The sequence below is a fragment of the Mesoplodon densirostris genome, chromosome 2 (assembly GCF_025265405.1).
Source record: "Mesoplodon densirostris isolate mMesDen1 chromosome 2, mMesDen1 primary haplotype, whole genome shotgun sequence".
Taxonomy (NCBI): Eukaryota; Metazoa; Chordata; class Mammalia; order Artiodactyla; family Ziphiidae; genus Mesoplodon; species Mesoplodon densirostris.
This window is the reverse complement of record NC_082662.1, coordinates 102,416,068-102,440,027: the sequence shown is the minus strand read 5'-3', so window position 1 is coordinate 102,440,027 and position 23,960 is coordinate 102,416,068. Positions and strand designations below refer to the sequence as shown.

Genomic DNA, 23,960 nt, shown 5'->3' with positions numbered 1-23,960 from the left:
CCTCTGAGTAATTTGGGGCAATTATGGGGCTCACCTCATTGAATTCCACTATCTTTTACTGCATGTTATCTAACACCCATTTTTTCATATATATTTTTCCTTTTTTTTTTTTTTAAGTTGTCTGAGGTGGGAGAGTAAATGTTTTTCCCACCTTAGTAAATAGAAAAAAGTTTACTCAATTGCTCAAGCCAAAGGCTTAGGGTTTATTCTTGGTTCCTCTCTTTCCCTCCATATCTAATCTACCAGCCAGTCACGTTGGTTCTGTGTTTCCACTGCTAACAGAATGAGCTTCCTTTGCGCTCAGCTGGATTACTGTGCTGAACCACTGTTCCCTTCCCATTCTTGCCTCTGCAGTCGGTTCTCCACAGCCACGTGAGTGAGCTTAAAAATATGGAGACTATATCATTCCTACTTAAATCTTTCCTGGCTTTCCCTATGCTGGCCTCCAAGGCCCTTCATTATCACGCCTGCTTCCCTTTCCAAATTCCCCTCCTCAGTACCTGACAGCCACACTGGCCTCCCTGTGTTCCTCCATTATACCAAGTTCTTTCTTATCTCAGACTGTGCCTGGAATACGTTTTCTTAAGTTCTCTCCTGAATGGCTCCTCAGCTGTCAATTCCTTAGCAGGACCTTCTCTGAGTTAAAATTGTTCCCCATCTTTCCTTGTTATCAGTTATCTATGGTCCTGTTCATTTCCTTCATGGCACTTATCAGAATCTGATTATCTTGTTTATTTTTTGCCTACTTGTTTCTGTCCTTCCCCACTAGAATATAAGTCCCTTAAGGCAGGAATTTTTTGTTGTTGTTGTTTTTCACTCCTAGGTCCCCAGAATGCAGAAGAGTACCTGACCCCATAATAGGTACGTAATATAAATTCATAGAATAAATGAAGAATAGACCTCAAGTAATTTACTCTTTATGTAGTTGTTTTTTTTTCTTCTTCTTCTGTTAGGATGGAAGAGTTGTACTCTCAGTGCTTCATTTATTCCTGTATAATAATTTCTAGGAGATTGGACTTTTGTTTTGATCTCCCAAAAGGAGTGATACTTTAACATTTACCTGCTACTGAGAAATTAAATAAACCAAGATGTAAAAATAGAACTAGATTAGGCCATACATACATTTAATTGAAATAATAATAACCATAGATGGATAAGAAAAATACCTGTTCAGCTACTTCTATAATTTGTATGGGGAAAAATTCTATCTCCTAAAATCACTATGGAGGTATGACTTCAGACTTCCTAAATATGTACATTATGCCTCATGTATAATATAAACACTTTGAAAAGTTGAATAACCAAATACTTGCCTAATTGGGGTATGGTTTTCTTAACTTTCAGAGACAAGTAGAAAAGTTCTAAATACCAGGATGTCCTCCAAAGTAAAAGCTTACGGGTCTGTGTTTTTAATTTTGGTTCATTGTATCTAGAGGTAAGTGAACCTGTGCACTGTAAAAATAACCTTCTTTCAAATTAATGAAATTCATTTTCAAAATTTTTTAGTCTATACATTCCATAATGGGCCAAATGGGTCTTACTCCCAAATATAGTGTATGATTTGGAATTATCAAGAAGTAAATTCATTAAACTTAATCTCATCTATACAGCTGTTGACTAGTTTGGTCATTTAAAGTAATTCTTTGCTTCTTGTGGTTATTGGTGCCCATCTTGAACGATGAATTTTGAATTTCATAAATGTGCAATAATTCCATTCCTTTCCTGCAGCACACCCTGAGCCTATATGCTGTAGTAAGGTGTGACTCAAGGTAACAAATAGTTGTTGTTTATTAATGACAAAATAAGCCTCTTGATTTGCTATAAACATTTGCTAATAGTTCTGCTTGACTTTAATGCAAACATTGTAAAATAGACAAATACCCACAGGATTCTTTGGAAAAATATAGGTTCAGGCTAAATTAAAGCACTTAGCTATGTTTTTGTATTTTAATGTGTATGTGAGAAAGGTTCAGAGTTCTTTGGCACAACTCTACTAAATTCTACTCTCGATAAGCCTTCATACTTCCTTCTTACCCTTAAGGCTCTACTTGCATAGAAACTTTAAAAACAGATCCAAGTTAATGGATATCTTAAACTAATTCAGTCAACTGAAGCAAAGATTATAGAGTTCATGTCATAATTATGGCATGCTTTAAACCAGTCATTGTATTGCTGATAAGCCTTAATAGCATAAGCAGTAAAGAGCTGCCTAAATAAACAAATCTGTTATTGTTTAAAAAGCACAAGTAGTTCTTAGCACTGGAGCATGCCAGGATGATGTAAGAAGTTGCTCTGATATATTCTTCACGCCAGACTGAATCATCACGTTTCGTGACTGAAGTCTGTTTACACCAGTGTTCCTTAGTTCCTGGAGCTCACTCTGGACTAAGCTCGAGCTTAAACACATCTCTGTGGAGGTCGGTAGTTAAGACTGTCACACAGTTTAACTAATTTGAGTAGTTCTTGCTTTCTTAAAACCCAATTCTTTTTGAATGTTGGACACATTAAACATGAAGCTCTTCATTAGTTCACCTTGAAAAGCATTTGACTTTTTCTACATGAGAATATCTGACTATTAAAAAAGGAAATAACCAAGGTATGCTCAGGTAGAAATAAAAAGCCACATGCTTTTCTGTGTCCAAGACTTCTGAAATAGGAGTTGACTGTGCAAAAGCTACTTGTCCCCAGAAATTTAATGTACGGGGGTTAGAAGACAATATTATAGGCTCTTACTCACTAATCTCCCTAGGGAGACAACGTGATAGCATCCCAGAACTTTTTTGCTGTTACGACCAGTAAGAAAATATGTCCACTAAAACAGCAACAAAATGATTTTGCTGCCACTCTGCAGGCTTTGCTACAACACACATCTCCATTGTGGGGCTCGGGGTTTGGAGTTTATTTTCAGTGTGAGTTCAGTAATGGCAGGCGGGAATTAATTTTTCTCCTCAAGAGTATTCAGTTAACTATGGTCTTGAACTAGGTTTTAGGCATTATTCGTTCCAAGAATTTCAGTGAAATCAAGTCAAAATACTTCACTCTACAAGTACAACCTAGAGTAAATAAAATGATTTAAAAATAATGTGAAATGCCATAGTCTGATGAAATGGAGTTTGTGACCTTGTGGTAACTGGACTTACACGGCTATGTCCATTAGAAATGTCTGATGACAATTTCCAATAAGACAAGTCCTTTTCTTTCCCTGACAGTGTAAGAAAGGATTTTTGGGGGGTAGCAAATTATTTATGCAAAGCTATTTTCCTTACAGTGAAAGGTATTAAGTAGGTATAATGATATTCAACTCAAACTAATTTTGAGCTTTACATATAGATAAGTATAGCTATACAGGTACAGTCATCATTGTAAGAGTCTTTCTGATTGTAGGACTTGGAATATTTGTTACTTGTAGGGATAAAAATCTATTTGAGGACTCAGACCATGATGAGAATTAGCTCCACAAATAGAAAAAGCAACATTACATAAACCTGACAGTAAAAGAAATGCAGGCCATGAACTGATTTTTGTTTTTCTTTTTTTTTTAATATCTATATAAAAAATAACGAGCGATTTACAGGTCTCTTTCTCTAATCAGAACCTCAAGTGTATATATAAAGGTACTGTACAATATATAAACATTTACAACCAGTACATCCATATTTTGCTTAGCATTCCAAGGCCACATTGCTAAGTCAGTACAGAATCAGTACAGTGACAGGTTACTTAGAAAGGAAAGAGCCACATCAGACTGACAACAGATGACATCAAAGTTATGTCGTAGTTAACAATAAAAATTGGATTTTTATCACTAATTGTGGACTATAGGGAAAATAAATCATTTCTGTGATACTAAATTCTTAGCATTTATCAAGCCTTCTAATTCTTCTCTATTCAAGTAGTTACAATAGGTGGGTAAATATAGTTCTGGATGAAAAGGGGATTTCAGAAATCTCACTCTGGGAAGCATGTCTTATCTACAGGGGCTGATTTAGTTGTTATATTAAAGAATTTCACAGTCAGACTCTGAGAGGGAAGGACCTGGACATGATGTGTTTCACAATAACAAGATGAACCCAGGGTGACAGAACAAGTGTGTTCAAATACTCCAGAAAATGGTTTTATTCTGAGAATGTTCCTTTATTTATAGATGCTACTGAATGCTGCTTCCGGGGGCTGAGAAACCCGGATCTATTTTATGGAGCTAAAAACTGTCTCCACCTTCCAACAAACATCTCTAATTAGACTTTAAAAAAGAATTCTGAAAATCTGTACAAGCTAAGCAGATGTTTACTCTCCCTTTCTTGTTTGTAAATAGGTTAATGTAGCTAGATATTAAAATTAAATAAGATCTAGCAAGGACTATCTACCACCACGTTTGTTCTCACTTGCTTGTGAGCCGGTCTCACACAGGTTCTGCTTCTCAACACTCGAACTTGTACAGCTGCTGCCAGATGAGTTGGTACCTCATCTGGCAATGGACCGTGAAACTGGTTTCATGATTAAGTCCCTCTTCAAATATGTATTATGTATTAATGACTAATGACTTAGTAGTTGGTTCAACCAAAATATCCAGAAATAGAAATTTGGTAGTTTTTCTTCAAATAGCAATAAGCAATATTTCCACATGCTTCTTTGTGGTTTCATAATAAAATAAATGAAATAAAAGGGTGATCTGAGATGCTATAACACATTAGAGTTGAATAACACAGCAGGAGGTGAACTCTTAATCAATTGAAGTGCTTTCTCATTTGAACATTCATTTGTAAATAACATCTTTAACAGTTATTTGAAATACCTTATCCGGCTGAATTAAAATAAACAGCCATAAGAAAGTCAATATTTGACTACCTTTTTTTTTCTTTCCAGTAGTGATGTTTGGGAGTTTTATTTTTAAACGGGGACATCATCAGTAAGCTGTTAGGAGAGGCAACTGCCATCTTTAATGATGAGTTAACAATCTCTTCTTCTGCAAGGGCTCAAATATTTCTCTCTGTAAACATGCAACATGCTATTGAGAATATCAACTTCCAAGCCAAACCTAGTTTTTTCATTACTGTGGAAATATCTGAGTGAGAAGGATAAAATAGACATGATACAGTAGATAACTTGGCACAAATATAAAGTGAGTTGTGACCACGTTGTGAATATCAACATGTCATTTGTTCAGACACCCATGAAGACGAGCTGGGCGGCCTGAGCTGGGCTTGTCTGATGAGCCCGTGGGTGCGGCTCCTTCCTGAGCGCAAGGCAGGCAGCCAGCCAGGGGGACAGTGGGTTCTTAGCAATCCTGCAGGCCCTTCATGCAGCCTACGTAACTTGATGCTCAAATTAAAATGTACTTCTTATGTGTGTTTCAGAATTCCTGAAAACAATGATTTGGGGGGGGGAGGGGAACACTGCTTTTTAGTAGGAAAAGTTTACAACTTTTTTTTCTTTGTTTTATACTAAAGGTCACAGTCGCTTCTCGGCCACACCAGTAGTGCCTGTGGTTCTACTTGCACGTGGCACCTTCCAAGGCCCTGGAGTTATTGGTGTTTTCTTAGCTGGAGAACCGCTTTCAGGTTTGAACCCTCCGCTCTCTTTGTTTTTGTCAGCTGCCTCTAGTTCTTTTCTTTTGTGATCTTCTATTTTGTTTAAAACCATTTTTTCTTCAGGTTCCTGCTTTGGCTTCTTTTCTGATATTTTGATATTTTCTCCTATTTTATCTTTACTAGAACTTGTTTCTACTAAGGTTGCTTTCTTTCCTTTTTCATTTTCCGATATAGCTCTACTAGTAGTGTTATTTGTCTTTTTGGATGGAAGAGACTTTTCATCCATTCTCTTGCTTTTTTTCTCTGGAGACCTGGTTCTGTTTTTTCCAGGCTGACTCTGATTTGTATCTTTCCTGATAACACCTGATCTTTCTTTCCCATCTGACATCTGCTCAGCATTGTTGTTAGCATGGCTCCCTGCTCTTTGGTTCGCATTTGATTGGTCTTTGCTTCCTTCAGTTTTTTGCTGCTTCTTTGGGCTTGAAGACTGTCCTCTGCTTTTTCTGCAATGATCTTGTCCAGAAGCTGCCCTGGTGCTGATTTGACTACTTTTATTCTCTCCTTTCCTGGGGCTGAGTGATCGATCTCTGGGTCTTCTTTTGGGGTCATTTTTTAGAGGACTGGGAATCTTTTCTAAATGTTCCTCTGAATATCGACTGGCTGACTTTTTGGGACTAGCAGATCTGCCTCTTGGTGTGACACCATTTTCTACTTTCAAGAGATTTTTCTTATCACTGTGCCCATGACTGTTGGGTGGATCCCTTTTATTCACATTTTTATGGAGAAGAGACTGATGTTTTATATCAGACTGATTTTCATTTAAAGTGCTTTTCTTTTCAGGCACAATGTCCTTTAATTCTTCTGCCTTTTCACATATCTGCACTCTCATCAAAGATTCTTCAATTACTGGCACACGACACTCTTCAAATATGGAAGCAGAATGTGAAGATGGGTGGAATGGTGACTGTTCATCATAAATCACATTGGAAGATGAAGGGTTATTAATATTCCAATCACCTAAAAAGAGTGATTTGAGTAGAACATTATTAAATTTTAGAATTATAAATAGGAACAATTAATTAAGTTTTGAATTTTTTGATAGCCATTTGAATTTTACTGACTGCTTAAACAAACAGCCTGAGTATTTTATAAATAAAGTTCATGTATGTTTAGATCTCTCTCTATAAAGGCAGACGTATACAGACAGCTATACTTGTACCTGAAGGGTAGGTTGTTTTATATATACAAAATAATAGTATTCATTTTTCCAATTACTTTTGTATAATAGGTATGATAATATATGATGTGTAAATTCTTTATAAGTAGCAAAAGCCCAATAAAAATCTTAAATAAATAATAAAATTGGACCAAATTACCTGGTCCAAGCAGCTTACTAATTTAGCTATTATTGATGGCTATAGCTTCAGGATTTGCCAAAATCACTAATAAAGGAGACCAAACTGTGGTAACCAGAATGGAGTTCATGGGCATTTGTAAATAATTTTCTTGCTTTAAGCTGTCAAATTTAATGTCAAAAGGAAACTGAAAAGTGCAGAAGATAGAAATAGATGTATTTAATAGCATCATTTTTAATTAAAAAGAAAAAAAAAGAAGGAAGTGATTTACAAGACATGCAAATTTACCAAATCTTTTTAAGGAAAGACCAAGAAAAGCCCTGAAAGCCTTAATGTTGCTCAGGTTTCACGTAGGAGCACAGACCGGAAGGAGCCAAACCTGAAGAAGGAAGAGAAAAAGCCTAGGACTGTGTAAAAAAAACATCACAGCGCAGTTAGCAAAGATGTCACCGGGGACGTATGGTTTACAAGCAGATGGTGGAAGGTAATACAGTCAGAGGATTATAGGCTGGAAGGGGACTGTAGGAGGTCATGTCTATACTTATCCCTCAAAAGCTTTATGGGGGGAAGGGAGGAAACTGGAACGGACAAGGACTAAGTGGTGTGGTATTGTACTTCTAGACTAGTGCACTCAGTTGATAAACAGTGATTTTCAAATACTGTGATATTTCAAAAACATACAATGAAACCAAGGAAATTTAAGATCAGCACAGGACTACAGAAATGGTCCCAAGTGCAACTCCTTGTCTCCAGGTAGAGCTAAAGTAACTTGTTTTTGACAAATGACTAGAAAAGCCTAAAGTTCTCATGCTGCTCATTAAGAGAGAAACTCATCTTACTATAAGGAAAAAAATAACATTTGAAGAGATTTCAAATGCTTTTCATAACATTAAAATCGTTTGCCTCTAATGTTCTTGTTTTTTATAGGCACTTTTCTCTGCAAAAGCAACTATGTTTTCTGCTGAAACTAGCTTAACATATAAATTCTAGTCTAACAAAAGTTCTGTATGAAGTCACTTATTTTGTAATATTATTATTTATGGTAACTAACTTTAGATGGTTCTGGTGGTTACCTCTGAATTAGCTAGTAACATATCTGTCCCCTCCAAATAGATATTCCTTTTCCTTCTGCTGCCCTCTCCCTAACACATTCTCAGCTTTTCAGCTACAGGTGAGCTACTTAACTTACCATGGTCAGGTATCAAGCCAGTTCCTGGCCTCAAAAGAAGAAGAACTTTATTTCCACCGGCCTGAATGAGCTCAATTGCTCGAGTATGTGTGATGCCTTGTGTAGGTTCCCCATTGATTTCAACAATCTGGTCCCCAACCTAGACAGGGAACATTCACAGAAACAACATGAAACTACACATCCTCCTTCAGTTCTGTTTTGTCATCCCTAGAGCCACCCAACTCTGCTGAATGACTCTTTGTAAAATATTTAACTTGTGCACAGTGCTATTATGCTAGAGTTGATGAGGAGTGGACAGGTGGTAGCAATAGGAAGAGATGATGTCCAGTTTTATTTACGCTATAAAAGTTTATATGACTAGTAAGCAGGATCTGGGCATCTTGAAGTCAAGAATCAAATTCTAAGTTTTCAACCAAAGGTTAAGTGGTGGGAGAGGTGAAGGCTCTATGACCCACATGATACCACAGAGCTACCTCTGATTAATCCGCCTGTGAAGGGTACTTTCCGACTCGACCTGAATATCCTAAATCCTAGGCAGGTGGCTCCTCATCTTTGAAGCCTATCCTGGCCTCCAGGGAGAACTGCCTACTCCTTCCTTTGTGTTGCCGCTACGCCCTGTACATATATGAGGCATTACCTAAATGAAATATTTATAGACTAAAACTCTTAAGAAAACTCAGCTTGGAGAAATTCATACTAATATGAAATACTTATTTAAAACCAATAGCTGGCTTACACTAAATGACTTTAGTGTGTAGTGATTTCCCTAGAAGACAAACAAAAGCTAGGGATCAGAATAAAATGCCTCAAGTACCACTGCTATTTACTAGAAATGTTGTCTATAGTTATTTGAAAAAAAAAAAAGGAAACGTGAATGAGTGAAGTATAACTTCTGCAAAGGACCTGGTTAAAGATAATGATGGTAATGATTTAAAAATATATCCAGATTTTAAACATTTCGAGGTGACAAACAACTAAAGGGTATTGGCTTCAAAACAGAAAAACTGAACAATGGGCAATTACTGAAATTACAAAAAGCAATATTTGCAGAGCTTACTAAAACGATGCAGAAATAACAGAAGAGGACGCGGTAATTATTTAACAGAGGTGAGTAGGGGTGCTCTGTAGCCACAGCTGCAGCAGAGCACAGTGGCTTGGAAGCTGGGCTTTGGAGTCATAATGTCTGTGGTTCACTCCTGGCTCGACCTCGTCCTAGCAGAGTGGTCTCATTTTCCTCTCTGTTAAGTGGGGATAACATTAGTGCCTACCTTACCTCCTGGGGTTGTTGGGAGGAATTAATGAGCTAAAAACAGTATTATAGGGCCTCCCTGGTGGCGCAGTGGTTAAGAGTCCGCCTGCCGATGCAGGGGATACGGGTTCGTGCCCCGGTCTGGGAGGATCCCATATGCCGCGGAGCGGCTGGGCCCGTGAGCCATGGCCGCTGGGCCTGCGCATCCGGAGCCTGTGCTCCGCAACGGGAGAGGCCACAACAGTGAGAGGCCCGCATACCGCAAAAAGAAACAAACAAACAAACAAACAAAAAACAGTATTATACACCAAGCACAAATAAATGTTAATTTTCAAATGATCTATTTTCTGGTTTTCCAAAAAAAGATTTAAAGCATAGCAGGGTGAGGGACTTCACTGGTGGCACAGTGGTTAAGAATCTGCCTGTCAGTGAAGGGGACACAGGTTCGATCCCTGGTCTCGGAAGATCCCACGTGCCACGGAGCAACTAAGCCTGTGCACCACAACTACTGAGCCTGCGCTCTAGAGCCCGCGAGCCATAACTACTGAAGCCCGCGCGCCTAGAGCCCGTGCTCCGCAACAAGGGAAGCCACCGAGATGAGAAACCCACACACCGCAACGAAGAGTAGCCCCTGCTCACCGCAACTAGTGAAAGCCCACGTGCAGCAACAAAGACCCAAGCAGCCAAAAAAAAAAAAAAATGTAGCAGGATGAAGATTTAACTATAGACAGCACCCCGTTCTATACAATGCAAAAATTTTTCAAGTAAACTAAGAAAATAGAACAAGTTTTATTGCATATTTACGGAAAAAAAAATGAGCGAAGAAGTGGAGGATATCACAAAATAGATGGATTTAACACATAAAGTGGAAAAAACCCCAAAATACGATGATAATAAACATAATAGAATGGAGAAAAAGTAATAAACACAATTCATTAAAAAACCCTTATAATCAGAATAGGTATATAAGTGAAACAAAGGTCGGTACCCAGATTTCCTTTAATAAGTGATTATAGAAAAATCACTTTCATGAGGAAACACAGATGACAAATTAGCACCAGATATAAAACCCTCTGATAATTAGAGAAATGAATATTAAAATAGATACTACTTGGAGCATGCTTTGGTTACATCTTGTAAAAACGTGACTGAGGTTATAATTCATTTCAATTATATTCTTTGGCTTAAATTCTCTGTCCAAACCTGCATATTTCTTATTCTTTCATCACAATAAGTAAACTGCAAAAAACTTGTAATTGAACAGATCTGCCACCAGGCGTCACTTTTGTTTAACTTAAAAACTAAATTAGGGTGAAGGAGAGGAAAGCCATGGTTTTAAGATTTATGGTAGAGAGGCCCTCAAAAGGGGAAAAAGTTCTAAACTGGACTACACAAAGCTTAAGATAAAAAAATCACACCTTTGAGAGGGAAATGTAAACATTCTTTTAAAAGTTTGTTACTTTAAAAAATTTAAGTGTGATAAAAATACAAAAAATGGGGAATATATCTTTTGATAAGAATAAAAATTCAAGGTCAGGTTTTTGTATTATTGAAAAATAGAATTGTGGGGGACAGAGGAGAGGAGAGAGGAGAGAAGAAAGAAATGAAAGGGGAAGAAAAGAGAACAGGAGAACCAAAAGGGGGAAAGTAGGAAGAACGACAGAGAAAAATTGTGTTCCTTTAAAAAAAATCATTTTTTTAAGGCAGTCTTGCAGTTTTTTTTTTTTTTTTTTTTTTTTTTTTTTTTTTTTCTTCTTTTTGCGGTATGCGGGCCTCTCACTGTTGTGGCCTCTCCCGTTGCGGAGCACAGGCTCCGGATGCGCAGGCCCAGCGGCCATGGCTCACGGGTCCAGCCGCTCCGCGGCATATGGGATCCTCCCAGATCGGGGCACGAACCCGTATCCCCTGCATCGGCAGGCGGACTCTCAACCACTGCGCCACCAGGGAGGCCCAGTCTTGCAGTTTTTAAAACAACATCCACTAAAGTGTATTAAAATGACTAAACAATATTTCTAACACATTGCTTACATTATCTTACAACCTGTTAAGACCCTTTATGCCTCCCAAAGGAATTGAGTCCAAATGACATAATCATGGCCTGATGTGAAAGCACACAGACCAGGCTGAGAGACAATGGACCTGGGTCCCTCTGTGGCTGTGACTTAGTCTCCCTGAGCCTCAGTTTTAATCTGCAGGTGGGGATAATGCCACCTACCTCACAGAGTTTTTGTGAGACTGAAACTAATACAAGTGAAAACATGTGGTCTGGAAGACAACAGACTCTTAATAGTTTCTAAATCTGATTCTGTTCTTTGTCAAATATTTCAGTCTGACACTATTACCTAATACGGACTTTTTCCATTCAGCTGATTTCTCATTCCTTTAGCCCAGAACCTTTTTCCTTCCTCTCTAAATCTTAACAGGATCTAAGGACCAGCTGAAGACTCACTAAATGTACAGATCCTCTCAACACCTTTCCATCTATATTAAAAGTTAACATTTTCTTGTTTTATTGAATTATACAATTACACTGTTTGCTTATTCCTTCCTATAGGCCAAGTCCTGTCTACCCAGTAATAAGTTCTGGGAGTTAATCTTAAATATTAAAAAAAATTATCTCATTATCTAGAAATATTAACCATGCATTCTATTCTTTCAACAAATATCTCTGGTGCATCTACTATCAATATTCAAGGCACTACCTCAGGTGCTGAAGATACTGGAATAATAGGTACAGGACACAAAGTACAGTGTCAGCTTAACAGAAAAGACACGGGAGAAGAGGAGAGAGGCAAGAGGGGAAGGCAGGATGGATGCTCAGGTGGCTGGCTCCATGCACAAGTGTCAGCTGGAGATAAATGCTCATCTTTTGGGACAGTGGCCACCTGAGTAAGTTGTCATTTACAGCAAAGCTCCCATGATCCCTACACCAAGTCAAGATTTTGATAATTTAGTAGCCAGAAAAAATATTCTCTGAAAAGCTGATTTATTTTATTAGAGTTTAGAACAAACCTGGGCATAGCAGTAATAGCTTATTTGCTTTTGCTTTCAAATTTCAGAGTTTCTTTTTTATATTAAAGCTGATTTTATCACATAATTCTAAAGTTTCTGTTCATTATTCTGTTCATTATTAAGAATAACATGTTTTAGAAATAGAATCCTTTAAGGCCCCTTTGTTTGCCCTTTATTTGGTGAGATTAGTGTATTTGAAACCAACATTTCAATTATATCCTAGTTTTTGGTTTAACTGGAGTTTCGTGATACAATATACAATGGGAGATTTTTTTTAAACTCCAGATTTAAATGACTTAGAGATTTTTTTTTTTGAAAAAGGACAAAGAAAACCAGAAATAAGTATGCCATTCCCATATACAGTGCCTCAAACTGCTCTTACTAAAACTTTAAGAAGTTTACTTGGGCCATGTATTTTACATGTATTATAGCTCTGCGTTTTGTGCAGGTTCAGAAGTTACCCAACTATGCACAGCTACAAGGTGGCAGAACCAGAATTCGATCCTTGTCCTGATTTCCAAACCCATGTTCTCCCCACTTTATTAAACTGTCCCTACAAGAAAGTGAACTGTGGCGAGAGCAAACAGCTCAGCTTCAGCACACTAATGGCCTTTGGCCATCAGCCCCTCTCCTTGCCATCAACACCCTCCAGCTCTGCTTCTGCTGCTCTGCGTTCTCACCCTCCCCATTTTCTCTACTTTCTATGGTCCACTAATGACAGGCCTTATCCAGAGTCCTGCCCCTGGCCCACAACTCTCTAAATCTTCTCCTTTAGTGAACTCATCCACAGCAAAGGTATCAGTTTTCACTTCCGTCTGGGTAATGTCACAATCTGGGACTTTACCTCTTGTCCTAACTGCCTGCAATGTCACAGTCTGGGACTTTACCTCTTGTCCTAACTGCCTGCTAAATATTTACACCTGCTCAACCAGCTGGTCCTTCAACATGACTACAACTTAGTACATCATCAGTCTTTGCCAAACCCTTTCTCCCACTGGCCTCCCTCACGTTTTGTTTTTCATAGTACAGGCAGGGTGAAGCCTCTAAGCCATCCTTTACTCTTTTTTTTCCTTCATCCTTCACTCATTTAATACTTGTCAGTCAACTAAACTGGTCTTTTCTTCATTAACAGTTGATCCCACACGCATCACTTACCATCCACCCAAAGTACTACCATCCCAAGTTACACTCCCACCACCATGACTGGATGCCTAAACTATAGCTAGCCCTATCCCCTCATCCATCCTACACACCAAGAGACTGATTTGATCAGTGTATTGCTCTCAGGGGGAACTCTTGGCACAAAAGCCTTCTGTGACTTTCCACTGTCTTGGACCTACATACTGGTGATTCATCCTACTTTCATATTCTCATTTTCTTCTACCCTTCTATTTATTTTCTAAATAGACTCTAGGTAAACTTGACCACTTGCAGTTCCCTATATATGACGTGTACTTCCTTCGTTTTACCCCTTTGCTCATTTCTTCAGCCTGGAATGTTTTCTTAATCTCTCCCTGTTGAAATCCTATTGACTGTCCAATGCCACCTCTTCTATGAAATCTTCTCTACTCATATTCACCTACTTTGAACTTGTACAAAAGTCTAGTCCTTTAGAGAAAGGATGGTACCTTGTTTTGGGGTCACTCTTTTTCCCAGCTTATTCAGTATCATGTATAAATCCTTGGGTAAAGCAAACACTCAGTAAATGTTTATGAAATGAGTAATGGGAGTGGAGTAGTGATGTGCATAATTCAAAACTGCAATCACCCAGAAGACTTTTCTAATCATTGTTAGAATATACCATCTAATAATTTGCCAGGGTCATTTGCCTTTCTAATTAGTTTACTTAGTTAAAAGTAAAAGAGAAAAATAGGGCTTCCCTGGTGGCGCAGTGGTTGGGAGTCCGCCTGCCGATGCAGGGGACATGGGTTCGTGCCCCGGTCCGAGAGGATCCCACATGCCGCAGAGCGGCTTGGGCCTGTGAGCCATGGCCGCTGAAACTGCGCGTCCGGAGCCTGTGCTCCGCGACGGGAGAGGCCACAGCAGTGGGAGGCCCGCGTATCGCAAAAAAATATAAATAAATAAATAAAAAGGAGAAGAAGAAAAAGAAAAATTTCTCTTTCCCTGATGCCTATCGGTAGCAGAGGGAAGAAGTCCAAAGTTCTTTTGAATAGTAAAGGGAAGACTGTCCGGATTTTATAATTTTTAGCATATAAAATTTTTAGCAAATAATTGAATACCAGTAAATTAACTATTTAAAAAAAAATTGAGCCCAGCAAATGTCTTCTATATAAGAATCCTCTAAGTAACATCTAGAGAAGGAAGGAAAATATCTTTTGCAGATACATAAACCATCTGGCCTCAATGCCATGTACAAAGCTATAGTGTTTCAGAGCTGAGTACCCCTATGCAGGAACATTGCTGATGTGATATCTAGTCCTGAAAATGATAATAAAGGTTGGGAGAGTCATGCTTTTCGACCTCTGGCTCCCTCTAGAAGTAGCTAAGAGGGAAAAAAAATCCTGGGATTACTGTTTCTTGGAAGAAGTCGATGATTCTGTTTCATCCTGGCTTTCCCAAGACTTTTAATAAGATGAAAGTATATTTTATTTATTAATCCATTTGCCCTTGAATGTTGACTACGTAAGTAAAATTGATTTTTTCTTACTGACCAAAGTCAAGCCAGCGCAAGCAGCCTAACTGCAATACAGTATAGCACCCTGCAAAGAGGAAATGAAATCATGACAAGCATCTGCCTTTCAGGTTTTAGTGATGGAAAATCTTGCTTCATAGATTCAGGAGGTTTCTGCATTCCCTTTAATCAACTATTTTCAGAAGTTTCCAGTCCTGAGCCAGAACCAAAGTTTGCAGACAGAAGCCAACTCACGTGAATTCTGCCGTCTTTGATGGCAGGACCATCCTCAGCGAGACGCAGGATGAACAGCCCCATGTTGTATTCCTTCCCACCCCTGAGGCTGAATCCAAAGCCCCGGGGGCCTCGCTCCAGCTCCACTGGGTAACAACCAAGGCTCTAGAGAGAGAGAAGTGTAAGAAAAACAAGCTTACATGGACTGCTTTATTTGAAGTTTGAAGAAAGACTCCTTTTATGGCCGGAAGAAATGATTTATACTCTCAATACGCACTTTTAAAAGAAAATTGAAGTACAGTTAATTTACGATGTTGTGTTAGTTTCAAGTGCACAACAAAGTGATTCAGTTACACATGTATATATATCTATTCTTTTTCAGATTCTTTTCCATTATAGTTTATTACAAGATATTGAGTATAGTTCTGTGCTCTACAGTAGGTCCCTATTGATGACCTATTTTATATATAGTAGTATATGTTATCTCAAACTCCGAACTTATCCCCCATCCCCTTTTGTAACCTTAGTGCCTTCTATATCTGTGGGTCTATTTTTGTTTTGTAAATAAGTTCATTTGTATCATTTTTTGGGGATTCCACATATAAGTGCTATCATATATCAATATGCATTTCTATATCATAAGGAAGGAATGTACGTTTTGGTCGAAGGGCTACTTAATTTCCATAAATGCAGCCTAAATTAATTTGAAGATTACATGTCTTCTCTACTAGTTGGTCAATATGCAACAGAACAATCAGAGAACAGAATTTTGAACAGTGCTTCCTTTAAGCAGATTTTGACTAATTTTCCTGAAAAAAGAAAAAAAAAACCCACCCCAAATCCTTCTTTGATTAACTAAAATACTGCTATTTCTAGGTACTCAAGTAAGGGTTAAAATTTCTCCAATAGAGGATAAACTTCTTTTTCACTCTTTACGTTGTCTCGTGGACACTAAGAGAATGCCAAACACAGAGTAGGTCCTTAAGAATGATCAGTTTTGGGAACAAATTTATCTGAACTGATTTGCAATTAAAATTCATCAGTGTCAGTGATTCGGCAACTGAAAAGAACAGTCTGCATCTGGGGGGAATCTCTGTTACCTGATTGTGCCGACTGCCTATGACTGAAATCATTGCAGTGTCAGGCTGTGCAAGGTGCTTGTGGTCAGACCACGAGTGTCTGTAGGAAGTGGAGACGTCTTTTCCAATTTCACTTTCTGTGACACTTCTACAGGAAAGAGAAATCAAGTCACTCTCTGAACTGAGAATATGAAAAACAGCCTAAAAGTAAAAGCAGATCAATTTCTTTTCCTTTAAAAGCTGAATTTTGCCATTCTCCCTCTGACAAACTGCTATTAAGACAGGCTGTATCTAGAAGCAGAGAGATGCCAGGCAAAAACTAGCCATGAACTCCAGCATGGCTTCAAGTCTGTCAACACCCCCATGCTGTTTTTTTTTTTTTTTTTTTTTTTTTTGTCTTAAGGGTGTCTCAGCACAGTTTACATCAAGGAAAACTGCACTTAAGTCGCTGAACTGGAGGGCAGATAAGCTGACCTTGTTACAGTGAAAAATGGCTCTCCTGCAGTACCAATGCCTGTGAAAATGCTGAATTTTTGGAAATTCAGTTTTTGTTTCATGATTAATATTTTCAACGAAAGAGGAAAGAAATATGCAGAGATACTGCTCGGGTAGTCTAAGAAGATGGTAATCGATGTGGGTCTGGGGCTTCCCTACCAAAACCGTGAGGACCTAGAGCAGTAGAGTAGGTGCTACTGTCAATTCTTTCTAATCCCCACCTGTTACGCTGCACCCTGGGCTGGGGCTGGGAAGAGGGGGAGGAAGGGACAAAGGGACCGGAGGGACTAGACGTCTCATCTTGACCTAACCGGCTGGCTTCTGCATAATTGTGTGGAGGTGAGTGGGGGTGGGTGGGTGACGCAAAGTGGGGAGATGAGCAGAGGAAAAAACCAAAACCTGAGAAGAGCAGCCCCACCTGTCCCCAGGTATGTGGTTGGCCTGTGACTGTCCCATGGGCCTGTGCTGCAGGGCTGGGCTTTGCCTGGCGGAGTTTGTTCCTGACGGTGGACCAAGATGCTCTGTTCAAAGGCGAAACAAGAGAAATAAGAATTTGTACATAAAAATGTGAAAGTGAGACAGTAACGAGTGGTTGTCACTCTCCCGACGGTAGTGACTTTACACAAGCAGCACTGCTGTCAGCTGCTTGCAACTGGAACTAACGTCTTTTTCCCTGTGGCTTCTGATTGATGTTTATGTTTGAAGAGAACAGGAATCATTCTTACTGCACATGCTTTCCCTCTTTCACCTTTGTTCTGGTCGTCCACACAACATGAAAATCAGAAATGAACACACTCCATACTATTATCTAGAGGACTGAGCTCTGGGAACTACCTTGTAACATATTTATGGGTTTCCAGAGTGTACTGCCCGTAACTGGTAAACCACTCTAGATGACAAAGACAGGTCTTAGGAATGCTGGAACACAGAGGCCAGTCTGGAAATTACACACGTATCTTTAACCTGCATCTTTAATGTAGCAGTAGTTATTTCACCTGACTCTAGTATCAAAGAGAAACTTATAAAATCATCCTGAGTATTGACAAATGTTTATAAAGATTTTACTGATTCTATTTTCTAAAAGCACAGATGTAAGGGAAAAAAAGGAACATTTGCTTCAGTATCATCCTCAACAGCTTCAGAACTCCTGTTGTTCCTTGAAGGCGGATTTCATAACTAAGCAAAGTGCTTGCATCTAGAACTAGATGCCAATTCATGGGAGACGACAGTTAAAAGACACTCTGGAGGTTGTCAGACTCATATTTATTTTTAAGGCTAAAACCTTCGGACTTCCCTGGTGGTGCAGTGGTTAAGAATCCGCGTGCCAATGCAGGGGACACGGGTTCGATCCCTGATCCGGGAAGATCCCACATGCCACAGAACAACCAAGACCGTGCGCCACAGCTACTGAGCCTACACTCTACAACCCGCGAGCCACAACTACTGAGCCCACGTGCCACAACTACTGAAGCCCGCGTGCCTAGAGCCCATGTTCCGCAATGAGAAGCCACCGCAATGAGAAGCCCGCGCGCCACAACTAGAGAAAGCCTGCACGCAGCAACGAAGACCCAACACAGCCAAAAAAAAAAAAAAAAAAGCTGAAACTTTCTAATGTTTTATCCCGCCCAAATTTTAAAACATAGGATATTTTAAAATATCAAAGAGAGAGCATAGGTTAATGATTAAGACCATGAACTTTGGAGCAAGACTGATGGGGTTTCAGCCAGATCCCATCATTTACTAGCTATGTGTTCTTGAACAAATTACTTTAATTCTCTGTGCTTCTAATCATCTCATGAATGAAAAGGGAATTACAGCTACCTCGGGGGGGGGGGCGGTTATTGCATAGACAAACATGCTTGGAACAGTGCCTGGCATATGTTTCTATTAAAATGATCATTACGGTTATCATAATCATCAAAATGATTGGGGCTATATTTCTTATTTGGGGCTATATTTCTCTTAAGGTGTACAGTCTGAAATATTTGCCTAACTTAGCAAAAATGTTCCAGGTAAGAGGACATTTTTAGGTTAAAACATGTAGAAACTGATAAAATCTGAATCTAAAATATAATGAAAACAGAGAAAGACTGATGTGAAAAACAAAGAATATGAATGTTTAGGAAGCAATTTCTATTGAGAAAGCTGGGACTTCAGGGTCACTAAATACATCACTATTTTATGGCTTGGATTAAGTTGTTTCTCTTCAAAGTTCTTGGGACTAAAAACAGATAAATAATTTATTCTTATTTAAGAACTTCTTGTAACTGAAAGTAACTGAGAGTACTCTGAAAACACAGGCCAGGGTATAAACAGTGGCGGGAGGAGAGTAATGTTATCTGGCTAAGCTGTGGCAGCCCCTGAGGATTTCTGATGCTCTGACTCTGCCTGCTGGGCTTGTGTGTCTACATGGATTTCAACATGTACCAGATGTAGAGATGGAGGCCCAACCTTTGCAGAACTTATCCAGAGGGTTGTCTTTCCTCTTTAAAATCAAATGGTCCAAGAAGGGAGAGTGGTGCATGAACTTTTTTTAATTTTTATTTTTGGTGGAGGGTGATCTGGAAATTTATTTCCTGCACTTTTATTTACTATTGTGAATTTAACTTTCCTAATTACCTTAACAAATTACTTCTGTTGGCCTCCTTGCTGACCTCCTTGCCACCAATCTCATCTTTATTCCACCTCCCAGGTTCCAGTCCTGGCACATACATTGAAACATGCCACGGCCTTGCTTAGAAACCTACGGCAACTTTCTATTGCTCAGAAAATACTATCCAGACTGTCACCTGGCGCTCCTGGCTTCCCACTTCATCTCCTGTTCAAAATGTCAGGTCCTCTGTGAAATCTTACCTGCTCCTCAAGCACACTGTTTTCATAGCATTTGCCATGTTGTGTCAGGACTGGGTGAACACCTGTCTCCCCTGCTAGACTGTGAACTCCTTGACTGCAGGAATCACACTTCATTCATATTCTTGTGCCCATTAGAAATCCCACACTTGATTCATATTCCTGTGCCCATTAGAAATCCCAGAAGTCCTTCCACCTTTGCTCACGGGGTATGTCAACTTCTAGTTACCTGCCTCTAAACGTGAGTGCCCATTATAGAGTTGAATCCTCTTCTGTCATTATAAATTCATGGCTACTATTGAGGGAATGGAAACTGCTGGGAAAAATTACATCTATCAACAAGATGACTGGGAGATACTTGTACCTTTGTATTAGTCCAATTTAGATACATTTTTTGGCTTCACAAGCTTGGCTAGAGGAATGGGTGTATAACTTCAGAGCAGGACAGTATAAGTAAGCTGATCAATTTCTAGTTTTCCTCTATCTTCCCCTAAGGACGAGAGATGTCACAGCTAGGCAAAAAGCACCACAAATTGGTGCTTACTCTTTCAGTTACATGTTTTTTCATTTTCTTTTTCAAGGTTAAATAAACTTTCTATCATGGTATTCTTTTCATTTTTAGTCCTTCAACCCATGCTACTTAACTTCTCCAATTCATTTCTGTGTTAAAAGATGTTCTGCTTTTCAAAGTTAAATATTTATTCCATGATGTCAAACAGGCCTATGTTCTCTCTGAATTTTATCTGAAGATTCTTGTAAAGCAATGGGTTAAGTATATCTTTCCCTCAATGAGAATTAAACTTTTCCTGGAGTTTCTGTATGTAACTACTTAAGAGAAAGTGTATTAGCAGAGGATAAACACAAAATCCCACAGTTAAACTTTAGCAACAAATATTATAATATATTGGGAATCATCTTTACCAAGAATAAATAAGAATCTCATGAAAGAACTTTCTAAAATTCTATTGAAAAGATGACCTGAATAATTGAAGAGATAGCCCATACTCTTAGGTGGGGTGACTTAATATTTAAAGGTATAAATTTTCCCGAAGTTAATATATTTTCAATATATCCCAATAAAAATTGCAGCCGGATTTTTTAGAGTGGCTTAATAATTGGCTCTAAAATTTTACATGGAAAAATTTCATGAATACCTAGTTGATTTGGTGGGGGCTTGGAGAAAGACGTGCCTTAAGAGACAGATACTAGAATATACCACAAAGTTACAGACTGAAAAAAAAATGTGTGTGTGTGTGAATATATATATACACACACTCAAAAAAAATTATATTTATATATATTAAAATTATATGTATATATACAATAGGTACATATAGATAATAATAGATAAACTAGCAGAACAGAATAAAGAGCTTGGAGATTCTTTTTTTTCACATCTTTATTGGAGTATAATTGCTTTACAATGGTGTGTTTGTTTCTGCTGTATAACAAAGTGAATCAGCTATACGTATACATATATCCCCATATCCCCTCCTTCTTGCGTCTCCCTCCCACCCTCCCTATCCCATCCCTCTAGGTGGTCACAAAACACCGAGCTGATCTCCCTGTGCTATGTGGCTGCTTCCCACTAGCTATCTATTTTACATTTGGTAGTGTATATATGTCCATGCCACTCTCTTACTTTGTCCCAGCTTCCCCTTCCCCCTCCCCATGTCCTCAAGTCCATTCTCTACGTCTGCGTCTTTATTCCTGTCCTGCCCCTACATTCTTCAGAACTATCTTTTTTTTTTTTTTTAGATTCCATATATATGTGTTAGCATACGCTATTTGTTTTTCTCTTTCTGACTTACTTCACTCTGTATGACAGACCCTAGGTCCATCCACCTCACTACAAATAACTCAATTTTGTTTCTTTTTATGGCTGAGTAATATTCCATTGTATGTATGTGCCACATCTTCTTTATCCATTCATCTGTTGATGGACACTTAGGTTGCTTCCATGTCCTGGCTATTGTAAACAGTGCTGCAATGAACATTGTGGTACAGAGATTCATGTTTAAAGGGGAGGTTAATATACAGAAGAGATGGCTCCACAAATCAATGAGGAAAAGAAGTACTATCTAATAGATGGTACTAGAAAAATTGGCTCACTGTAAGAATAAAAAATAGAACTGGATCCTTCCTAAAACTATATATAAAGGTAGGCTCCAGATGGATTAAAGACCTAAATGCAAAATGCAAAATTAGAAATCTAATAGACGATAATATAAGAGAAAATTTCTGTGATATGGGGTGGGGAAGGATAACTTATCTTAAATAAAACTTCAAAAGCACAAGCCATAAGGTATTGAATAAAAATTGACTAATCTGGTGACATCTAAATTAAGACTCTCTATATAACGAAGGGCACCATAGTCAAAGTTAACATACAGTAACATACTGTAAACATACAGATGACAGAAAAAGGTATTTATGCTTTCTAAAACTAAATTGGACTAATGCCTATAATTCGCAAGGAATCTCTAAATATCAACAAGAAAAAGACAGCAATCCCACAAGACAAATGAGTAAAGGATATGAAGAGGCAATTTACAAGAAAAAAAAAACCCAAAACAAGCATCCAAGTAGATGCTCATATTCATGGGTAATCAGAGAAATGCAAATTATATACCAATGAAGTACACTTTCCTTGCTGTACACTAGCCAACTTGAAAGCTGGATAATGCTGAGTATTGGCGGGGATGTGAAGATAAAGAATCCTCAGTGTTCTGTTGGTGGGAGTGTAGATGGCTGCAGCAATTACAGAGGACAATCTGATAGTACTTGGTCAAAGTAAGCAATTTCTTAGATCAAGCAATTTCACTCCAATAAATTCTCACACTGTTTTATAAGGTACATATATGAAGATATAGAGGATAGTTTGTGATAATGTGGAGTTGGAGATGGTGTGGCTGTCTATGGGGGAGGAGACAGGTAATACGTGGTAAATATACAGTATGGAAAATGGTCAAGTAGTTAAAAGCAATCGATTGTGTTCACCCAGCAACTCAGATAAATCTTGAAGGCACTTGATGCTATACCAAGAGCACAAGCAACCAAAGGAAAGATAGATAAGTTAGACAACAGCAACATTAAACTTTTGTGCATCAGAGGACAATATCAAAAAAGTGAAAAGACAACCTGCAAAATGGGAGAAAAGACTTGCAAACCATATATCAGATAAGGATCTAAAATCAGAATATAAAGAAGCCTTATAATTCAACAATAAAAATGACAACCCAATTAAAAGTGAGTAAAGGATCTGAATAGACATTTCTCCAAAGAAGATATGCAAGTGACCAACAGCACACAAAAAGACACTCAACATCATTAGTCACCAGGGAAGTACAGATCAAAACCACAATGAGATACTATTGTATTTCACACTCACTAGAATGGCTTAAAACACACACACACACAAAGGAAAATAAATGGTGATGATGTGGAGAAATTGGAAGCCTCATACATTACTGGTGGGAATATATAACAATGCAGCTGCTGTGGAAAACAGTTCGACAGTTCCTCAAAAAGTTAAACATGACATCATATGACTCAACAATTCCACACCTAGGTATACACCCAAGAAAAATGAAAACATACATCTGTACAAAAACTGTATGCCAATGTTCATAGCAGCATTATTCATAATAGAAAAAAATAGAAACAACCCAAGTGTCTATCAAATAATGATTAAATAAGCAAAATGTATATACACATACTGGGATATTATTCATTAGTCATAAAAAGGACATGCTACAACACAGATGAAACATGAAAACATTTTGCTAAGTGAAAGAAGCCAGACATAAAAGGTCAGATATAATTCCATTTACATGAGATATCTAGCAAATCCATAGAGAAAGAAAGTAGAGTAGTGGTTTCTTATAGGGGTGATAAAATGTTCTGGAATTGGTGGGGATGGTTGCACCTTACGAATATACTAAAAACCACTGACTTGTATACTTTAAAACAATGAAATTTATAGCACATGAGTTATGTCTCAATTAAAAAGAAAAAAGAAGATACAACAACTAAATGCCACGTAAAATCCTGGATTAGATTCTGTAACAATAAAGTGACATTAAAAAAAAAGAAAGCATATGGTTCTGAGAAAAAAAAACAGCATAGGGCCTCCCTGGTGGCGCAGTGGTTGAGAGTCCGCCTGCCGATGCAGGGGATACGGGTTCGTGCCCCGGTCTGGGAGGATCCCATATGCCGCGGAGCGGCTGGGCCCGTGAGCCATGGCCGCTGAGCCTGTGCGTCCGGAGCCTGCGCGTCCGGAGCCTGTGCTCCGCAACGGGGGAGGCCACAACAGTGAGAGGCCCACATACCGCAAA

The 23,960-nt window shown here is 38.6% G+C and overlaps 2 protein-coding genes across 6 annotated transcripts in view; one reads left to right on the top strand and one right to left on the bottom strand.

Annotated features, from left to right (window-relative positions):
• The window catches only part of PHTF1 (putative homeodomain transcription factor 1), a 79,226-nt gene extending 72,645 nt beyond the window's left edge, over positions 1-6,581 (top strand). Inside the window, exons 20-23 of one of the 2 annotated variants that reach the window (XR_009531151.1) lie at positions 824-861; positions 1,345-1,435; positions 5,448-5,558; positions 6,369-6,581. The gene's annotated coding sequence lies outside the window, so the exon portion shown is untranslated. The remainder of the gene's footprint in view (positions 1-823; positions 862-1,344; positions 1,436-5,447; positions 5,559-6,368) is intronic. The other variant, XR_009531150.1, reaches the window with a different exon arrangement.
• MAGI3 (membrane associated guanylate kinase, WW and PDZ domain containing 3) overlaps positions 3,568-23,960 on the bottom strand; it is a 260,129-nt gene continuing 239,736 nt past the window's right edge. For 2 of the 4 annotated variants that reach the window (XM_060090289.1, XM_060090290.1), the window contains exons 17-22: positions 17,192-17,294; positions 16,300-16,426; positions 15,221-15,364; positions 8,073-8,211; positions 7,172-7,262; positions 6,460-6,545 (exon numbers count right to left, since the gene is read on the bottom strand). In XM_060090289.1, coding sequence (XP_059946272.1) covers positions 7,213-7,262; positions 8,073-8,211; positions 15,221-15,364; positions 16,300-16,426; positions 17,192-17,294 — 563 coding nt within the window. In that variant the 3' untranslated portion in view covers positions 6,460-6,545; positions 7,172-7,212. Of the gene's footprint in view, positions 6,546-7,171; positions 7,263-8,072; positions 8,212-15,220; positions 15,365-16,299; positions 16,427-17,191; positions 17,295-23,960 lie in introns of all 4 variants that reach the window. The other 2 variants (XM_060090287.1, XM_060090288.1) reach the window with 1 other exon arrangement.